General features: G+C 33.2%; 1 protein-coding gene across 1 annotated transcript in view; it reads right to left on the bottom strand.

The window, feature by feature from the left end:
* Positions 1-21,234, bottom strand: part of Diaph2 (diaphanous related formin 2) — an 857,618-nt gene that overhangs the window by 504,920 nt on the left and 331,464 nt on the right. The window contains 2 exon segments of the mRNA XM_033760220.1: positions 1,209-1,303; positions 3,923-4,024. Of these exon segments, the coding sequence (XP_033616111.1) occupies positions 1,209-1,303; positions 3,923-4,024 (197 nt within the window).

Below are 21,234 nucleotides of genomic sequence, written 5' to 3'. Positions count from 1 at the left end.
CTTCTCTCTCTCTCTCTCTCTCTCTCTCTCCCCTCTCCCCCCACAGAGTTTTTCCCTTACAAAGGGCTTTCTCATGAAAGTATAACCCTTAAATTGGGTTTAAACAGCCATATCAACTCATTAAAACTTAATACTAAAGAATTGAGAAACAATCATGTCTAGATTTAAAACATATGAGGTAAACTGTGATGCTATCTCACTTTCCAAGATAGAGAAACTTATATAGAGACATGGTTTGCTCAAATTAGAAAGAGGTTCTCTAAGACTTATGGAGTCTGAGGGAGTTATGGAAAAATTGGTAGTTATATAGCAAAAATTGCACAGTGCAATCTAAAAAACAAATTCCACTGCTCAAAATGAAGGAAAACACCAACCCTCCCATAAAATAACTGAATGATTCTGCCTTTCTACTGAACAAACAAATAAGCAAAAAACTTTGTGGTTCTCCTTTCAGAAAATTAAATCAGAAAGGGCCAGATGTACTAAGGATTCTCATAACATGCTGCATCTGTATAGTGTTTTATTCTACACTCACTTTATTTGGACTAATCCTTACAGTAGCCTTGTAATTTCAGATGGAAAACAGGTTTAGAAAGTTTTATCCTGCCCATGGGACATAATGACAAGTCAAGATTTTGTTTTGAATACTTTATCTGCTGCATTGTCAATGGCATGCCACATGAGATTGAGTGATCTTTCTAAGCCTCAGTTTTCCCTTTTTGGAAAAGGAGGATAAGTTTCACAGGTTTAGTATAGGAATCAGTGAGATAATAAACACATGAAGCCTTTGACATGTTTCCCAGCCTGTTCTTTATACGGAAAAGGATAACTTCACCACTTACTCATTAATCTTGAGGAAGCTTTCTAACCTCTTGAACTTTCAGTATTTTCCTACATAATGGGGTCATAATAGCGACTTAATGGGGCCATTGTGATGATAATACATGTAATTTCAAGTATAGTAAATGAAAGAGAATGATATGTCTATATATGCATATGCTTATATTTAAAAGGACATAGATCTAATGAAGTACTAAAACAGAATTAGAATCAGGATCTTAAAGGGTAAGTTCTCTTAATATCAACATAGCTAGGTACTCCTGATTCTATTTTTCAAATACAGATGACCATTTTATAACAGATACATTGAGAAGATAGCACTCTAGACATATCCATGGCAACAGGTTTAAAAAGAATATCCAACTTACTTGAATTAAGGCCTCACTCAGCATGTCTTCATTAATCTCCAGAATGATGTTTTTAATGTCTTCATATGGCATGCGATATGATCCCAAGAAGATAGCTAAAACAAAATTTGGTTTTATTAAAAAATAAAATAGCACCAACATATAAAATTCCTAGATACAGCTACTTGCCATTTTATAGATTCAGAATATAAAATTTGTCCCTAATGCTAATATAATGTGTTATGGACAAACAATACCTGCTTCCATTTGACAGGCTACTCTAACCATCTAGGCAAAATGACCCATTATCTCAGATTATCACAATGCTTAAAGTTCATGTATACTTACATAGAATAAAACCACTAACTGCACTTATAACTATATGCTCAGGCATTTTTAGATTGAAATACAAAATGACACATATAAACTTAAGAGATTTTATTTCAAGTCGGCATCTTAATTCAATAAAGAACTGAATGTAGAGACTGTCAGATGCATTTAAGACAGTATTTTCAGGAATGGCAGTAAAGTTATCAAATTAAAATAAAATTGTATTAATCGACAATGGTCCTCCATGATCTCTGGGGTTTCACTTCCCATGGTTTTACTTGTCATGGACTGTAGTCTGAAAACATTAAATGGAAAGTGCAAGAAAGAAACAATTTCAAGTTTTCTTTTTTTTGGTACCAGGGATCGAACTCAGGACCTTGTGCTTGTGAAGCAGGAGACTTAACCACTGAATTAAACCCCCAGCCCAATTTAAAGTTTTCAGTTGAGTGCTGTTCTGAGTAGCATGATAAAATTTCATGCCATCTTACTCTGTTCCAATCACAACATGAATCATCTCTTTTTCCACTGTATCTGCAATATATATGGCACCTGTCTCTTAATCACTTAATCGTTTTCTGGGTAATTAGATTAACTTTACATGATCTCAATGCTTTTGTTCATTTAATCTTTATTTTAAACTAATAATAGCCCCAAAGCATAAGAGTAGTGATGCTAGCAGTTTAAATATTCCAAAGAGAAGATGGCAAAGTCCTTCCTTTATGTATCTCTTCCTATTATAACAAGCATAGTACAATAAGATAATTTGAGAAAGAGAGGAGAGGCCAGAGTCACTTAACTTTCATTACAGCACATTGGTATGATTGTGCTACTTTGTTATTGCCATTACTGTGTCTAATTTGTCTAAACTTTAGCATATGAATGTATGCATAGAAAAATATAGTATGTACAGGGTTCAGTTCTAGCTGTGCTTCCATGAATCCAAGGGAAGTCTTGGAATATATCCCATGAAGACAAGGAGGGACTACTGTACTTTGTATTTCTCCCACACAGAAGCAAATTTAAGTGCCTTAATCATCAGTGTACTCTGAATTCCTGCTGACACTCATGGAGTATACTATTAGTTGCTTTATAGATGCACTCATTTTTCCTGTCAACTTTTATTAATTGGACACTCAGGTCATATTGGAATACTGTAACAAATTATACCTGGAATAGCTCACAATTACTCAGAATGTATTTTTCAACATATTCTACTTTAATTGCCCACTAAATATAATTTGCAAAGAACTATAACTATAAAGGTTTGAGCTATTTCTAAGAATTTTTTTTTCTAATTTTATGAAAAGGTGTAAATAACTTCACTGGTACCAAAGAAAATTGAGTCATCGCTGTCTGGACAGTGATTACCTAGACATAGAGACCAAATGAGATCTTCACAATCTAAGTTAACGATGTTGACAGTTATTAACCAGCAATTGAGATCATTCTGGATTTCTACAAAAGACTTAATATCAACTTTTAAAGAAAACTCACTACCAAGTAAGCAATATACAAACTCATAACAGCTATTAGTAGACTTTTTTTTCTGACAGCAATATTGCTACTGAGGCAAGAATACTAAGTTGTTTATTTTAATCAGATTGTCTGTAGCATAGTCATTAACAAAAGTAATTCCCATGGTGGTATTTGGGCAATTAGAAATGTTTCATATATTGAAATTTCTCATGCATAGAATTTTAGTATCCTAAGAATCTACACAGACTACTGAAGGACAAAAAATATTCTGAATTAAATGAAGACAGGCTGGGGATTCAGCTAAGTGATTCCACCACCTGCCTTGCAAGCACAAGGACCTGAGTTCGATCCCTGATGCCAAAAAAACGTCAATTTAAATGAAGACAGGAAAGTATATCAAAGTAAAATTTAAAGACTTCCTTCAATGAAGATGAGTTTAAACGTCCAGCTACTTTAGCAAAAGCATACTTAAGAGCTGAATGGTTTGTTGAAAGTTTCAAGGTTCAGTAACCAGTTTTAAAGTGCACTAGATAACAAGTTAACTGACTCATATTGCAGTTACTTCAAATATAAAGGAAAAGCAGTGAAGGGATTTTCCCAGTATATTCCCAATGAATATCCCCAAATTACCAATCTCAATTGTAAGCAGGAGAAATTCTGTCTTACATTTCATGTTAAATAACAATGTTTTATTAACAATACTTTGCAGAACTTTATTATTCATAAGTTTCTTCTGAACTGAACAAGACTAAAATTATGATTTCCTCCATATTAGCTAAGTGACAAAAAGGCAACACAAATCATATTTAGATATAATTTTGCTTCAAGATACTACATATGCCTGTTAAAAGGAGTTGTGACTTAGTTTAAATACATTCAACATCTCTTCACCAGTACCACACCATCCCAATGCAGAAAACATTACATACAGAGATTCTGAGCTGTTTTGGGATCCAAAATTCTCAATTCTTTTACTTTCCTCTTTGCAGGCACAGTCTTCTTTTCTTCTGAAGCATCTGCATTTTTTTTAACTAAAACAAAAATGTTGATACATAAATAATTACAGTACAAATCCAAGTACACACAATAACATTAGTAGGTATATTAAAGACATCAATAAAGCCCACTCTGAAATCAATATATATATTTATTTCAGTAGTTTAAGGAAGAGAATAAACATAAAAATACAGACCTGCTTAGAGGTTTTCCTACAAAATTAAATATTATAATTTAAGCAGAATAGATAAGCCAAACAGACCCAAAAATCGATTGCTGCTTCTTAACCAACTAATGTACAACATTAATTACTCTTGTACCAGGTATCAACAGCAACCCTGGAATTAATATGTAATAAAATCTCACTAATTTGGACTAATTGAGGAAAAAGGAAGACATGGCTATCCCTTAAAACAGGCTAAAATACAGACATTTCTTTAATTCAGTGAAATTGCTTTCATGTACCCACGTAACTTTAATTGCTAAACAGGTTGCCATAGAGAAATTCCTGCTGAGACCGCTTTGAAGAATAAGCATGAACTATTTGCAAGGTGCACAAGGTAGCATTCATTTGCATACACATAATTAAAGAACCTCAATGATGAGGGCTTTTGAGTTAAATTTTTTCTACCGTTTAAAAAATGCCATTTGCTTTCTTCGAAGAAAAACTTTTACGTTCTTCAAAAGAAAACTCTTTAACATAAAATGGTTAAACTATTTGAAACTAAGACACAGTAGTGCCAAAGAGTGGCATTAGCACCCCCATAATCTACATCAGTTCGTGGTCTAGAGAAACCAGTCCCCAAAACAATGTGGTTATCTGCTATAAAAAATGAAGCAAGTCAGCTCCCTAAACGGTCCTGTAGAGAAACACTACAATTACCATGGTACTCGTGTGTGGCAGTTTAGCTTTTCCGATATAAAAACAGGGATTTAATGGAATCTATGTATGCATCTTAAATTTGTGAGAAAAGTGAAGCCAATATTTTTTTCAAATCAAGTAGAATAAAAAGCTTTATCTCTAAATTCATGAGAATTCTTTTATTTTTTCATTGCATTTATTTGTACTTTTTTAGGTATATACTACAGATACATTCATCATTGTTCATGAGACTTTTTTTTTTTTTTTTTTGGTACCGGGAATTGAACTCAGGTCTTTGCGCTTGCAAGGCAGGCCACCGAACCGCAGAGCTAAATCCCCGGCCCTATGAGACTTCTTTATCACTGTTAAAAATATAACTTCATATAGAGGCGATAATATTATTGTAGTTCTATTCTTAGTGAAGGACTTCACAAATGAGTTTTTTTTAAGAGAAAAAGCAACACACAACAATAGTATATTTTTACTAAGGCAACATGTTCATGAATATTAGCACGTGGGAAACTTTGAGTGTGATATTATGGGATGTATAAAGTACTGCAAGTACATTAAAATTTCCTTTAATTATGTAAAACACAGAAAAGTAAATTAGTTTAGTAGAAAAAAGCAGATTAAAATGAATTACATAAAAACTAAGGTTTTAACAGTTCTAAGCTTTACCAGACTGACCAATCTAAAGTGATGTACAATCTAATGAGGCAAGCTAATCACATTTAAAAATCACGATTTAATAAGCTGTCAAAAGTTGTTTGCTATTACAATTCAGTACAGAATTATTGCTACTACTACCAGAAAAATAACCTTTAATATTTTTTCTTTTAAAATCATCACAAATGTTCCTTAAAGGATCTTTCTAAAAGCAATGTTCTTCCTATGCAATAATCAACATTAGATTTATTCTAATTTTCAAGATATTTCCAGGTTAAGACAACTATACATAAGAAATAATAGTTCAACAGGCATTCCTTCTATTAAAAAATAACAGAATCATACTGAAATTACTAGAAACATAAAGAAATTTTAATACACTCAAAGAGACAGTAAAAAAAAAGAAAAAGAAAAAAAAAGAAAACAAGACCTTATTTCTTCACAGGTCTTAATTCCACTATGGGAAACTAATTAACAAGGTACACATAGAATAAAAATGCTGTAGGGCCGGGGATTTATCTCAGTGGTTCTGCTGCCTGCCCTCCCAAGCACAAGGTCCCGATTTTTATCCCAAGTACAAAAAAAAAATGCTGTAATAAGAAAGCTGTATTAAGATTATAATGCAAACTAATTGGCATATGGTAACCCAGACAAAGACAATGCTTATTAGTGTATTGTTATACGTTAGCATTTTTTAATTAAAATATAGTTTAAACTTTCCCATTTAAATGAAGAAATTCTTAAAACTTTAGATAGCCTAAATGTGTAGTTCACAGTTCTGTTTCTTGAAAATTCATATATTTTCCTTGTGCCATACAATGTGGCTTAAATCCTGGGTTCAAAAAGCGGTACTAATTACATGAATGAATACTAACATTTTGAGAATCACTATGGTAAAGCAAGTTTTAAAAAGTTCTTCATGAGGATAAGATTAATAGTAGTTGTAACAGTAGCATTTTCAATGAAGTTTGATTAAAATAAAAAAATTAAACTAAAAGTTTTTCAACTACACAGGCTTTCAAAAACATTGTTTTCTTCATGTTAAGAAGATATTGAGCAGTGACTGTTAGTGACTTTGGCCTCCTTCCTTTAGAAATGTTTTCCATAGGAATCACAAGTACAGGCTCAGATAAATAGGATTCAAAGAATAGCGAAGATTTCCTTTCACCCTTGTGGAGACTTTATACGTTTTGGGACTCAGCACCCTACTCTATGCCTTTATCATATCAGCACCTTTCAGTGTTTCGTCTATTGCAATCTTCAAGATCATATACCAAGCTATATGTTCTGCTAATTTCACTCTGAGTGCCACAATGTATGTAATCAGGATAGCTGCATTATATTATGGGATGGTGTTTCAAATCAATGCATTGCAACTTGAGAAAGCATGTCATAAGTCTGTTCTGCCATTTATTCCAAAAATTCTATATACATTCTATCGATGGAAAGGAGACTGCAGCTAAACTTTGGGAGAGATCAATAGGATGAATGCTGGTCAGATACACAAAATGCAGTTCTTAGTGGGATGCAGGTGCACAGGACACAGGCTGTCTTTAACCACACAGACAACTATGTGCTACTGGAGGAAAGGACAATCAGTCTCTGCTGCTGGGAATCAAGGACAGCTGAGTAGAGAAACTACCTGGGGTACAATAACACTGTGTGTTGCATAGTGCACTCGCCCACCAACCCTGGCTTTATGACGTGCAGTAATGACTTCAGAGCATGGTTCTGATATTGAAGATAAACCACCAACTAAGCTGCCTTCACTGATAGATTCTTGTCACAAGGATTCTGCCCTTCCCCCATGTAATGACACTAACTGCACAGTTGTGCTGCTACAACTGTCTACATCCTTGGATTGTACAAAAAATATTTTGACCTTGATGGAGAATCATGGTGAAAAAGTTGGAAACAGATCTATGAAGTTCTGAACTCACTGATATTGCAGGGTGACTTTTATCAGTTTTTTTAAAATACAGGACTTGCCATTTCTTTTGAAACTCTCGATCACTTGGAAACATAAAATATTAAAGTGCTTTCTAGATCTCAAAAGAAAAAAAAGTATAGCAAAGACACACCAAACATGATTTTAGTATTGAAGGCTTCATATGTTAAAAATTGGTGCTTTCACAGTGACTTCAAAATGTCACATGCCTTAGAATGATTTTATTCTGTATATGTTTCTAGTATTTATACAAGCTAAAGTAAATAAATTATGGAAATTCCATAATTAATTTAAATTAGTCAGATTGGACCAAAGGTTCATTTTTATTTATTGTTTTGTTTCAGTACAAAAAAACTAAAGAACTGACACCCATCAATTGTCATAAGTTCCTCAGGTTCAGAGGAAAGCCTCTAATCCAATGTGAACTCCTCTGTGCAAATGAAAAACAATATTGCAACTGGGTTTCATTCTGATATATTAAATTAATTTTAGTGTTTCAACTGGCACTGCTAATCAAAACAGAATAATGAAACAGTATAAAATATTGTATGTAGGAAGATGATGTTAATAAAGACATTTGCATTATTATCTATTATCAAGTTCCTCATTATTTATGATAAAATGCCCACTGAGTATTCTTATATTTCCTATAATACATGGAGTTTTAAAAACAATTATGGTATAAATATCTCTTTACAATGGAGGGATGCTCAGCAGCATAAATTGGTTAGGTACTTTTCCCAATCTAACTTAGGCAATATTCAGGGATCTTCTATCAATTTCTATCATCCCAGTAGATAGATAGAACATGTGACAAGATGTTTATAATTCATAGAAAATAGTAAGATGCTTTAAGTGCATAGCTTTGGATTATTTGCATAGTGATAACCATAAAGCATACACACACACACACACACACACACACATATACACTCACATGGATACACACACACAGATACACACACATGCATATATCAATAACTTATCTCAAAATTAGTGAGATAATCAGAATCAATAATTCCTACCCATGCATTCATCTAACAAATGTTGGTTGAACACCCAATATATTAGCTTGATGTAAGCATACAATGGCATACAAAACTTAAATATTTCTATCTTTTGGTCATATATAAACTACTAATTAGAGAAATCTAAGATGAACTAAAAATTAATTTTTTCTTCATAATAATATAACTAAGATGAATACCTGTGTATCACCCAGTGAGCTCCCTTTTTTGTTACTATAAGCATAGTTAAAAGTATTAGCAAAGACTGTATTTCTGAATTAAGCTTCAATTGATGTGTTGCATCACATTATAAGGAATACGTAGAAGAGTAAAACACTATACTATATACAAAGTCAGGGTAAATAAAGCTAATGGTAGTGTGTTCAAAAACACTGCAAATTTACATAACTTCATGTTTACATATATATGTGCAAGGAGTACGTGTTCAACTGTTTTTTAGGTACATCATACAAAATTGCAATCTCCATGTACTTAAATGAATATATTATCCATGTGAATATAATTGCTGAAGTGATTCTAAATACATAGAATTTTTAAAAATTTATTGGTTGGCATAGGTAATTTTAATTTCAATTAGCAACTTCATAATGTTAAAATGATTATTAGAATGAAAATAGCAGGCAAGGAAATCTATGATTATTGTGTGTGAAGAATGAAATAATTGTTCGCATTTATTATTTTCCATTATTGTCTTTGAATCACATTTATCCTTGAAATATTCACTAAATCTAATGAAAAATAGCTGAAGATGGATGGATGAATGGATGGGTGAATGGACAGACAGGTGGATGTAGGAACTGTAACACACAATAGAGGAAAGTTAAAAAATAGCAATAGTAGTACAATACTGGTAGCAACTACCACTACAATCATTAACATCATCACCAGTATTAACTTTTACTAAATATCTACTCTACACCTGGCACTAATTTAGTTTTTATATCACCTTATGTATGACTGGTATTATTAATGTCATTTTAAAAATAAGGACAACAAAGAACAAAAAACTCTGAAAAAGGTCATATAGCTAATAACGAAAAGATGCTCAAACACATCAGTAATCAGAGAAATGCAAATGAAAACAAAAACATAATATTTAGTCATCAAACTGAGAACTTTTTAAAAGTCTCATAACACCAAGTACTGATGAAATTGTTAAAAAAGAAGAATTTGATTATGCCAACAGTGGCAGTTGAAATTAGCCACCAATCTTAAAATGATCTTTTAGTGAAATCTAACATATATGAAAGAATACCATAATTACAAATGTATGTCAAATGGTCAAGGAAACAAGAATGTGCACTGCAACAGTGTTTATAATAGTCCAAAAATTAGAAACAATCCACATGGCCAAGAATGATGAAATGGATAAATTGTGCCATAACAATATAATGGAATACCATACAGTATTTACAATGACTGTTCTGTAGCTAAATAATGCATCAAGGATAGATCCCATATACAATGTAGAACAGAAAAATGAGAGTGAAAAAATAAGAGCAGAACACCATTCATCTAAATTATAATTAAAACACAAGCTAATATCATATATTGTTTATAGGTGAATATGTTCAAAGCAAAATTATACAAACATGTATATTTAGCAGATGAATGATAGCAGTTACCTTTGAAGGAGAAAGTGAGGCTGGGATATGTAGAATGTTGGAACTTCAAGTTTATTTCTAATGTTTTATTTCTTTGAAAACAAAGATCTGTAGTAAATATGACTGTTACCATCTCCTCATGCTCATCTATAATCTCATCTTTGTTGACTTACGAACTCGATAGGTTTTTGAGGGCTGACTGTAAATAAGTTAATACAGCTGAGATCTGGATGTTTACCTGGGTAGATGCTATAGTTAACAAGAGGCAGATGAATCATCCATTAACATAATTAACCCAAGTTGTTTGTATGTCATAATTTGAGGGTTCACTGTATTTGTTCTAGATGGCTGATAAGTTTTTGCTATTTCATCATTTGTAATTTTCCACTTAATCATCATAGAAATAAAAACATGATCATTACATAAAATTCCCATGCATTTTTATAGCTTACAAACTGTTAGCATTGGAAATCCCAAGGTCCAGGTATAGACAGGAACTACAGACAAAATAGAAGAAACTACAGTAATAAAAAATATAGGCAAGATGTCAGTTTGGAAAGCAACCATAATTTTGTATTTAAATGTTTGAGTGTAGTTTTTGTTTGTTTGTTTGTTTGTTTGTTTTTTGGTACTGGGGATCAAATTCAGGACCTTGCACTTGCGAGGGAGGAGACGGAACCACTATGCCAAATGCCCAGCCACTAAGTGTAGTTTTTTTAAAATTATTTTATTGGTATATTTAAGGCATACAATATAATGGCATTCACTGGTGGAAAACTGTACCTATACATAATAAATCTTGGTTATTTTTCCCCATCCCCTTGCCCTTCCTGCAACATCCCACCACACCTACAAAGACTATTCCATTTTTTTTTCATTTTCTCAAATTAATTGAGTGTAATTTTTGAAGAATACATTTGCTTGCCAAATTTTGAGAGGAAAAACTCATGCAAAATGCAATAAAAGACTGCATAGCTGCCCTCTCCTATAGGCTATATATTGCAACTGTGAAGCATATCCTTGTAATATCACTTACAGCTGTACACCAAAATGTTCTACAGAAAAGCAGATTTCATCCTGACACCTGTGTAGTACCCGAAGCAATAGGAATGGCATTATCAAGTGTGTTCCTGAAGTTCAGAGCACATTAAGCAAGACTAATAGTTCTAATGTTGAGAATCTCACACATATACTTTGTAAGGGTTTGCTAATTAAGAAGCAAATTTTACTGGTTGTAGTTTACACAAGAACACTCCAAATCAGGAAGCACGTGTTACTGCAAATTAACATCTACATAACTAATATACTTGTACATCTGTTCATTAAGCCAATTACTGAACACTGCTAAATGTCACCAGAACACTATGTTTAACAATATGGGCTGGGGATTTAGCTCAGTGGTTCTGCCACCTGCCTCGCAAGTGCAAGGTCCCAAGTTCAATCCCCAATACCAAAAAAACAAAACAAATTGTGCATACCTAATATTGTGTATTTTGAAATGGGTCTGCATACTTCTGCAGGTAATGTAGGTTTTAAGAAGGTCAAGTGAAGATGTTTTATGATTTTCGGTCCTAATTTTCCATGTTTCAAGTGATAATTTAAAAACCAAACTAAAGTTATGGATCTTACTTGAAGCTAGTATTTGACACATATTTTTCTGTTTTTTCTTGCTAACCTGTAACCTATATATAGTACCTTTTTCATGCTACAGTCATCCCTTTTCAAACCTGTTGTTTCTAGCTTAGTAAGTACCAACTAACATTTCCCGAGCTATCCTATATACTCAGAGAATCTCCTGCTATGTAAAATTTAATAATTAATGACACAATTTAATAAGTTCAGTAATAAATCCCTAGAGCTAAGACTATCAAACCAAAAGGACTACGAGGATAGTATAAGAACGGAAAATGCAATACTAAAAGTCAGTACCATCAGGCCAATAGGGCATTTCATGTTGAGAATACAGATTAGGCATTCATCATACACAGATTTTTCTGATTTAAATCTTAGATGGATGCAAATTCTGTCCATAATTTAGCTTATTGCAGAACACAGTTACTAGTGCTGACCAAGAGTGAAGAAAAAAACACCATTAAATATTTCTAGCTAAGGTCTGAACTGGAAACCATAGAATTTGTCATTATTGCTTTCAGAATTCAATGTTGGAAATTCCATTATGGATCTATTCAAATGTGGCTGAGAAACTCCTTTCCGAAATGAAGCCACTTTCCTACTTTCCTCCTCGTGTCCTACTTGTTGTGTAATAACTTTCTCAAATTTAACACATCCCAAACCAAAGCCCCATGGATACCCCCATAAACTGCTCCTCCCACAGTTTTTTCCAACTCACAAAATGGCAACTCAATCCTAGTCCTTCAAGCAAAAATATGGAGCCATCTTTGAGTCTTATCTCTCACGATTCACATCCTAGTCTTTATCAAATAAAGTATTTGATCATTTTTCATAACCTCCACTTGTACCTAAGTGTTTTAAGCCACCATCACTTATGGTTTACAAGATAACAGGTTTTTTTTAGAACCAGTCTCCATTCTGCTTTTACTACCTTCATTCTCTCCTGAGAATTAATTAATTAAGGGTATCCATCTACTAAAAGTCCTCTCATGGTTTCTGGTCTTAGAGTAAAAGTAGGAAGTCTTAGCAATAGCCTAAAGTGTCTTGCTTTATTTCATGCCCCCCCACTTAGCTCCTCAGACATCATTTCCTATGGCTTTCTTCCCATTTACTATACTTTAATGAGATTTATTTTGTGTTCAAATATTCAAAATCTAACTCTCACAGCATATCCTTTATGCATGGTGTTCTACCACCCCAAGATTGTCCCTTACTTCTTGCAGATCTTTGTTCTATGTCATTCTCTCAGAGATTTTTCCCGGTGATGCAGTTCAAATCTGCAGCTTCTCTCTCTTGATACTTCTCTTCCCTTTGACTGCCTCATTTGTCTCCATAGCAATTATAACTACCCACATAAAGTCTTATTCATTTCTTTATTGTTTTTACACTGGGATTTGTGACTGTTCTGTTCATTGCTATATACCAGTACCTCGAATTGTGGAAAACAATAAGCACTCCAATTATTTTGGAAATGAAAGGACTATATCATTTAAATGTCTCCAATATGTGAGGTCACAGTACAGAATGCTCTGTGGCACAATCTGTGGGAAAGTACTTGGTCCAGCTTGTTTACACATGAATCCAGACTTCTAAGTAGCACCAACAGTCAAAGAAGTGGAGCAAAATTACATACATCAAATGGTTGTTTAGCCCCAGAAGCCTAAAGCATAATGGGATAATGGCATATTGGAATGCATGGAAAAATCAAATAAACAAATTTTTGACAAACATACTTACGAGCGATGGATCTTAAAGATGCACTGCTTTAAACATGGCTAATGAATTTCACTCTCTTCACAACGGTATTATATCTGATACCGATATGTATTTTATATATTTGTTTTTAATTAGCAAATAGTAACATATATATGGGATGCAATGTTATGCTTTGAAACATGCTTGCATTAAGGATTATTTAAATCAAGCTAATGAACATATAGATTAGCTCACTTATTTATCATTGCTTTGTGGCAACAACACTGACAATCTACTCTTTTTAACAATTTATAAATAGACATTATTATTATCACATTAGACTGTACAAAAGCTCTCCAAAACTTATTTCTCCCATTGTATTAAAACTTTGTACTCTTTGGCATCTCTCCTTTCCTCATCTCTAATTCCTTATCTCAAATGACAACCATTTCAGTCTCTATTTCTACAAGTTCAAAATTTGGTTTCCACATATAACTAAGATCATTCAGTATTTCTCATTTTGGTCTTGGCACTCACATGTTCATTACAGCCTAATGTGCAGTAGTCATGACAGGAAAGAAAACTAAATATACATCAACGGATGAATGGATTATTTTACATATGGTATATATACACAATAAAATAATACACTGCCTTAAAAAAGAAAAACATCTGTCATTTGAGATAATATGAATGAATCTAGAGACATTATGCTGTGATACCTATACTTATTAGTTATCAATATTTCTTTTCCTATATATGACTTATAATTTATATCAGTTGTAATAAAAAATACTAAAATATATTCATGAATATTTTCTGCAGATTCAAAAACAGCAATGCTACAAAAATAGAATTGTTGGTTAATGTATGATACTGCCATGTCTACTAAAATGCCTGAATTGACTGTATCAAAAGCCATTTGAAAGTTTCAATTAGTTGGAATGGCTGCAAAGGATATTTGAAAAGTTAAATAAACAAAAACCAAGGACTACCTACACATTATATATGCAAGTAAGCCTGTCCTGGTGAATTTCTAAACCAACTGGGGAGAACTGGAGAGGACTATAGCTCCTGCAACTGAAGACAAGAACTAGTTGAGGTATCCCCTATGTAAGTGTTCCCTTGGTTTTATTTTTAGACTCACAAAACCAGAGGGAAGTATTATTTATATACACTTATTACAAGTACATGTACAACTATCACTACATTGCATTGGGTGGAGTTTCCTAGCAACTGAGCAAGGTAATATTTTTATTATCCTTTTAGGGCTTCCAAAACAAAGTACCACTCAATAGAAGGCTTACACAATAGAAGTTAATTTTCCTGTAATTCTTGGAGTGGTGAAGTACAAAATCAAGATACAACCAAGAAAGATTTCATTCTGAGTCCTCTTCTCTTGGACTTTAAGCATCCATCACTTTACTGTGTGCTCACATGGCCTTTCCTAAATGTATGTAGTGGAGAGATGTGAGCTCTTTGAGAAATCTTCTTATAAGGACATCAGTTTTATCAGATTAGGGCTCCACCCATACCACCTCATTTACCCATGATAACTTCCACATTACATTCTAAATATGGTGATACTGAGCATTAGGATTTCAACATATGTTGGTAAAGGAGAAGGTAAAGTCTAGACACTAGATATGGGGCAATTTGCTTAGGATGTTTCCTACATTTCTACATTAAGGAACAAAGAACTTTAATGAGAGGGTTGCAAATCATGTCAGGGATCCAAGCACTCAGAGAAGTCTCTGGATGAAAAAGTTACTGAGCCCAGTGGAGCAATATAATTGCAGAAGGCACAGGCCTAATGAAGCCCAGGCCAAAGAATAACAGCTGACTAGTTTCTGACCACCACCATTCACACCCCAATTCCCATAATCAACCAGCCAAGCCTTTGAGAAGCACTCGAGACAAATCCTACGAATCATGTAAGTGGAAACTGTTGTAATAAAATGGGAATATTAATAAGAAAACATTTGTCAGTTTGGAGGTACTAGAAATTTAGATTCCTTATACCATGTGGATACTCATACCTGCTTCATAGTGGAGTTATAAGAAATAAGTAGAACATACATGTAAAAATTCCAGCCTCATAATATAAAGGCCACCAATTGTTTTTTTTTCTGTAAAGGACAAGATAATCAATATTTTAGGATTTCTAGGTCAGACAATCTCTGTTCTAATAGCTCAACTAGTGGACCAGAAGTAAATGAATGAGCATGGAAACATTCCAATAACATCTCGTTTACAAACTTAGGTGGCCAGTAGGATTTATTTGGCTGCTGGATATAGTTTGTGAATACCAGGCATAACAAGTGTTCAATAAGTATCTGGTTCCTTATCCCCTTCTTTTTGGAACCGAGTTCAATTTAGTCTTGTTTCTGTTTCCACAAATGTGAATACATTTTCAATACTTTCCTTGAAAAATTGCATACAAGCACCTAGCTATAATTTGTTGACTGATACTTCTGAAATTCAAACAGCATTCATGTAATCAAATACATTTATATTCTTCATGTTGATCCAAGAGGGATCCACCATTTGATTGTAAATTGTAATTGTTCTTTATTTTGATTCCCATATACTTTATCAAATGTCTACATGTGAAATAACAAAAAAAGCAAATCAGTTTCAATAAAATTATAAAATTATTTTCTACCTTCCCATTGTCATTGGAGTTGAATGAGAACATATAAAAAGCTACGGTGTCTGATGATGTTTCGCTTGGGATATGCTGGTTTGTGAAAAATGAAAAACTGAGTTCTACAAAATACACACATATATATGTGTGTCTGTGTGTGTATAAAAACTTTAAATTTCACAATTTTTTACTTCATGCATATACTACTTTCATATTTTGGTTTGTTGCTGGCTGCGCTCATTGGGAAACAACCAGAGTTTCATTGTCTCTGTTTTCCCATTTGGATTCCAACTGATTTCAATTTTATCATTCAGCAATAATTTCCTTTAGTTCAGAAACCACATCTGTGTATTCTGTGATTGAAGTATTAGGAAAATTCTGAGGTAAAAAAAGAGTACCTGAACTCTTCATTTCTTACTTTCTTTTTTAATTCAAGTTTAAACTGTTGGTGGTTTTCTATATGAAAGGAGAGAAGTAATGTTTGAAACTCTTTTGAAAATATGAAAAGACAAGATAAGAAAAAAATTCAAACAAACTTCTCCTATTCTTAGAACAAACAGATCTGTCACCCTCTTCCTTCACAATCTATTATCCTCACCTATTATACTACCCAACTTTTGGGAAGAATGTCTAACACTATCTCTCTGTTCTTCCTTCTGCCTCTCTCACTGATAATTCTCACAATATCCACACCTAATGAATTGGAACATAAGAATTTCTAAAGGTAAGGATTCATGACCTGTACTTTTTAAATCCTCCACAGGTAGTTCTGGATATTAGCAAGATCTGAAATGACTGTCCTACAGAACATAACACTGTCAAAGCTTAATAAATATGGTCCAAACTGAGAAGTGCAAATATCATCTGCAATAACCCATGAAAGCCCACTATGTAATTTATTATCTTAGAATCTAACTCCGAAGACAATACTTCATCAACAATTGGACTAATAATATTGTCAAATACTAAAACTTTAAGACACATAAGGATCTTCAAGGTAAACTTTATTTTTAAATCAATCATGAACTATCCATATCCTTGAATGTAAGGATCTTCCATATAATCACCCATCACACAGTTAAGTGTATAGAAGTTTTTGGGATAAATAAGAACATGTTTTGTGCATTAACTAAAATGATATTTGCATGTAACTACTAAAATGAATACTGGATAGTATTGCCTCTTTACTTTTTCATAGGTACAGCCACCGCAGGAATAGAATAGAGAAAGGGAAATTTTTTTCTATTAATAAGGAAAGTAAAAGGTAGTTGGAAGATAAATTCTTATTTGTATATAAATTATGATTTTGGTAGGTCAATAAAAACAACTGGGGCATGTAAGTACTTGGAACATGTAAAATAGTAAGAGACAAATTATTGTACTCAATGAAAATTGCATTCTGCAAAAAAAGGGAAACTTCAGTATAAACAAAATCCAGAGTTTAGCAGGACAAAATGTTATGTAAGCACTCTGCAGCTTAGTTCATTTCTTTTTTTTGTTTCCTCATTGAGTTTATCGGTACATCTTAGATATACAGTACAGCTCCATTCACCATTGGGATCTTGTACCTTTACATGACAGGTCTCCATTCTCATTTTTCCCCTTGTGCCTGCCCTCCCTTCACACCCTCCTCCCCTCCCCACTTACAAACATTTTATTTCCATTTTTTCATTTTCTCCTATTTTTTTCTTTCCTTTATTTCCTTTCCCCTATCCTTCCCACTTTCCCCACACCTTTAGCCCTTTTCTTCCTATTTCACATTGTCAATTATCTCATTAGGATCTTATGTACTATTATAGTTTGTTCACACCAGAGAAACTATTCGGTATTTACACATGTTTAGTTCATTTCTTTTATATTCTATGCAGTCAGTTTTAAAATTGTGTGTGTTAGACCAATACAACTTAACCAGATTCTCATCACAGTGCATATTTCCAAATAACAATTCTCTGCTGTATGTCAAAGAAATTTCAGTTAGCTCCTAGCTAGCAGTTTAGGGATACCAACTCTAAACAATGAGAATAATGATCTCCTTAGTTCAACTTGAAAGCTATTTATCAAAGTAAATGGAATCAACTCGTATGAAATCTATTTAATAGGCGAAGTAGTTTAATATTGAGTCATTGATATTCACAACTGGGGTGTGTGTGGGGGGTGCATGAGTGCATGTATTAAATATAACTTAGGTAGTCTGAGTTTAACAATGAACATCTGTGAGGTATTTATTATATAGTAAATGCCAGAAATTGCTTGGACTGTAAGATTTTAAGAATTTGAAAACAAAAAAAAAGTTCTTGGATGAGGGCCCAGCTATAAGAAACTGTCTCCTGGAAAAACTATTCTTAATAAAATAATATTCAGTGCTATGAGCATTTTTAAATTACTATAAAATATATAATACAGAAAAAGAACATAAGCTTACTAATTTATTGCAGAATAATAATTGCTGACTTTGTATGTTTTATTAATTTTTGAGGCTAAGAATTAATATGAGGGTCTTGTATTGTTTATAAGGGCATGTATAAGATAAAAGCAATGTTGAAGATTAAACATTTTCCTGGAGCAAAGCAAAATTGTCTAATGCCCTCCCCAAATTCTTACTTCTTTTCTGAAGCCTGTACAATACAGACAGAATTATTACCTTTTAAAGTACAACACATCTCATAAAGATCAGGATAAAACTTGCATTACATTAAAGAAAAAAATCAGAAATCCCAGTAATTGAAGGTTTTACTAGACACTTACTAAAGATAAAAGAAAAAGCCCAGGTGAAAAGCTGCTGGTAATAGTCACAGACAGCAAATAAATTTGACTGGATCAGGAGAGGACAGAAACCTGCTGGCTCCCTTCCCTAGCAAACTATTTCAAACCTGCTGTGGTTGCCATTAGTCTGGCCTTTAGTTCACCCCAGCCACTTCAGTCCTATCACAGTAGGAGATCATTGTTGATTCCCTCAAGGCTGACACCAAAGTGTTTCTCTGTTTTTAGGCTAGAGTGCTTTGCATGTGAACTTAACCACTGGTTATACCTACAGAGAAGGAGCAGGAAGCCAAGAGATATAATCTGAAACAGAAGTGTCATAAGGAAACACAATAAAATTAAAAGCATCTAATGGACTAATAAGAAACAATAGATTCCTATTTCTTACTGGAAAATTGTACTAAAATATTTTAAGAATTATGAACTCTGAAGATGGGTGTGACAATCCCTGAAGAATAAAAGCAGTATTAATTATGTCTAGCTTTCCACTTAGATCTCATGGAGCTAAATCTGATAAGATATTTTAAATTGCATGAATTACATCATATAGCTGGCATACTACTTAAGAAAAACAGAAAATCATAAGATGTAATACATGTAAGTGGATACAGAAGTGAAATTGTTTTACTTCATTAGTATGTCATTCTTAAGGTCTTCATTCTAAAATATATAACTTTTAATATATTCTTGCTATAAAGTTATTGTACATACTGTTATTCTGTGTACCTAATATAAATAAAAATTATGGGGTTCTAACTTTCAGTAACTTCTGCCTATTGTCTATCAATGACAAGTGTAGCTAAAAATAGAAAATGTGTGACAGGACTCTAGGACACATAAAAATACTTTGAGCTCACCTCTCAACATATTTGATGTAAAAAAAAAAGAAGATGAAGAAAAGAGAAAGAAATGAAGCAAAACAATGAGTAGAGATCATTCATGCTGAGATTTTTAAGTGGGAAAAATAACTACAGCTATAGTGTGATGGAGAGAGAAACAAAGTGAACCCGAGCTCATTATAAGAAGGTACCTGAATAATATTTCAGCCCCAAATTATTTCAGAAAAAATCCAGAATACAATAATTTATTGGACAAGATCAACAGAAACTATGCAAAAGAGATTATACTGTTATGATCCTTGTTGCAGCACTATAAAGGAATGAGACAAGGTGGTACAATAGCCCAAAGCTTTCTGAAATTATTCTTTAAAAAAAAGTCAACCAGGAAAATAAAGTTTACATAGACAGTAAGCTAGTACCACACCCTCTTTTTATTGATGACATTACATGCCCCAGTGTTATATAAAGAGAAAAGTAGCATATAGCAGTATGCTAATAGACCTAGGCGAAAAATTCTTGTATAGAGAATGAAAGATATATGTAACAAACACAACCAACAAGGGAGGCCATGTCACCATTTGCGGCGAAGAACATGACAACCCCATCTATTTGAGTCAACAATGCACAAAGGTGGTAAGTTTGATGGCAAATGTCACAGAAGCACCAGGCTATACCATTTTTTAATAGCTTACAAAAATATATTGGATAGAAAACTGCTAATAAATATTAGAAAACTATTCAATTTTTCATGCCAGGGTTAAACTAAAATATTAAGTATCTATCTACAACATTAGTTGAAGAAAATAAACTAGCTGTCAATGTGTGAAACTGGACAATATGTAGAGTTAATGGTAACTATTAAAGCCTAGCTCCACACCAAACACTGATGGACCAGCCAAGCAGCTTACCAATAAGAAGACAGTGGTGTTCTCAACTTACTGTGCTTGTAGTTTTATTAAAAGAAAGTACCCTAATGCAAAAACAAAATTTGCTGGGTGAATTTAGTAAAAAAGGTATACTGTCTCAAACAATTTCAGTGCAACACAATTAAAGAAATAAATTTCAGAGGAAAGGGCAAAGGATATACCCTAGGAAGTGAGTTTCGAGAAATATCACAAGCCTTAAGAAACCTACAATATCTAACAAAATTGCCAAGTTAATGCTTTAATTTTAAGTTTTATATAAAACGTGATTGTCTATATTCTGCCATGTCTATGTGCCCTGTATTACTTATCATTTAGTAGAAGGGCACAAAGCAAACATTTAATGTACTCTAATAGTAGCTATTAGTGATGTTATTATCCCCTATTTAATGAATGTCTTTAGGCTATACATCTCCAACTCTTAAATACAATATTAATTCTTCAAGGGAAGAATATCATTTTATTACACAAAACCATCGGCTCAAAGCCGGGCATGGTGGTGCACTCCTGTAATTCCAGCACTTGGGAGGCTGAGGCAGGAGGATCACTGCAAGTTCGAGACCAGCCTGGGCTACATAGTGAGTTCCAGGTCAGTCTCAACTGCATAGTGAGACCCTGTCTCAAAAAACCAAAAAAAAAAA

Source organism: Fukomys damarensis, unplaced genomic scaffold (genome assembly GCF_012274545.1).
Source record: "Fukomys damarensis isolate Sample0158 unplaced genomic scaffold, DMR_v1.0_HiC HiC_scaffold_39, whole genome shotgun sequence".
In the NCBI taxonomy this organism is placed as follows: domain Eukaryota; kingdom Metazoa; phylum Chordata; class Mammalia; order Rodentia; family Bathyergidae; genus Fukomys; species Fukomys damarensis.
This window is presented reverse-complemented; position numbering and strand designations above follow the sequence as displayed.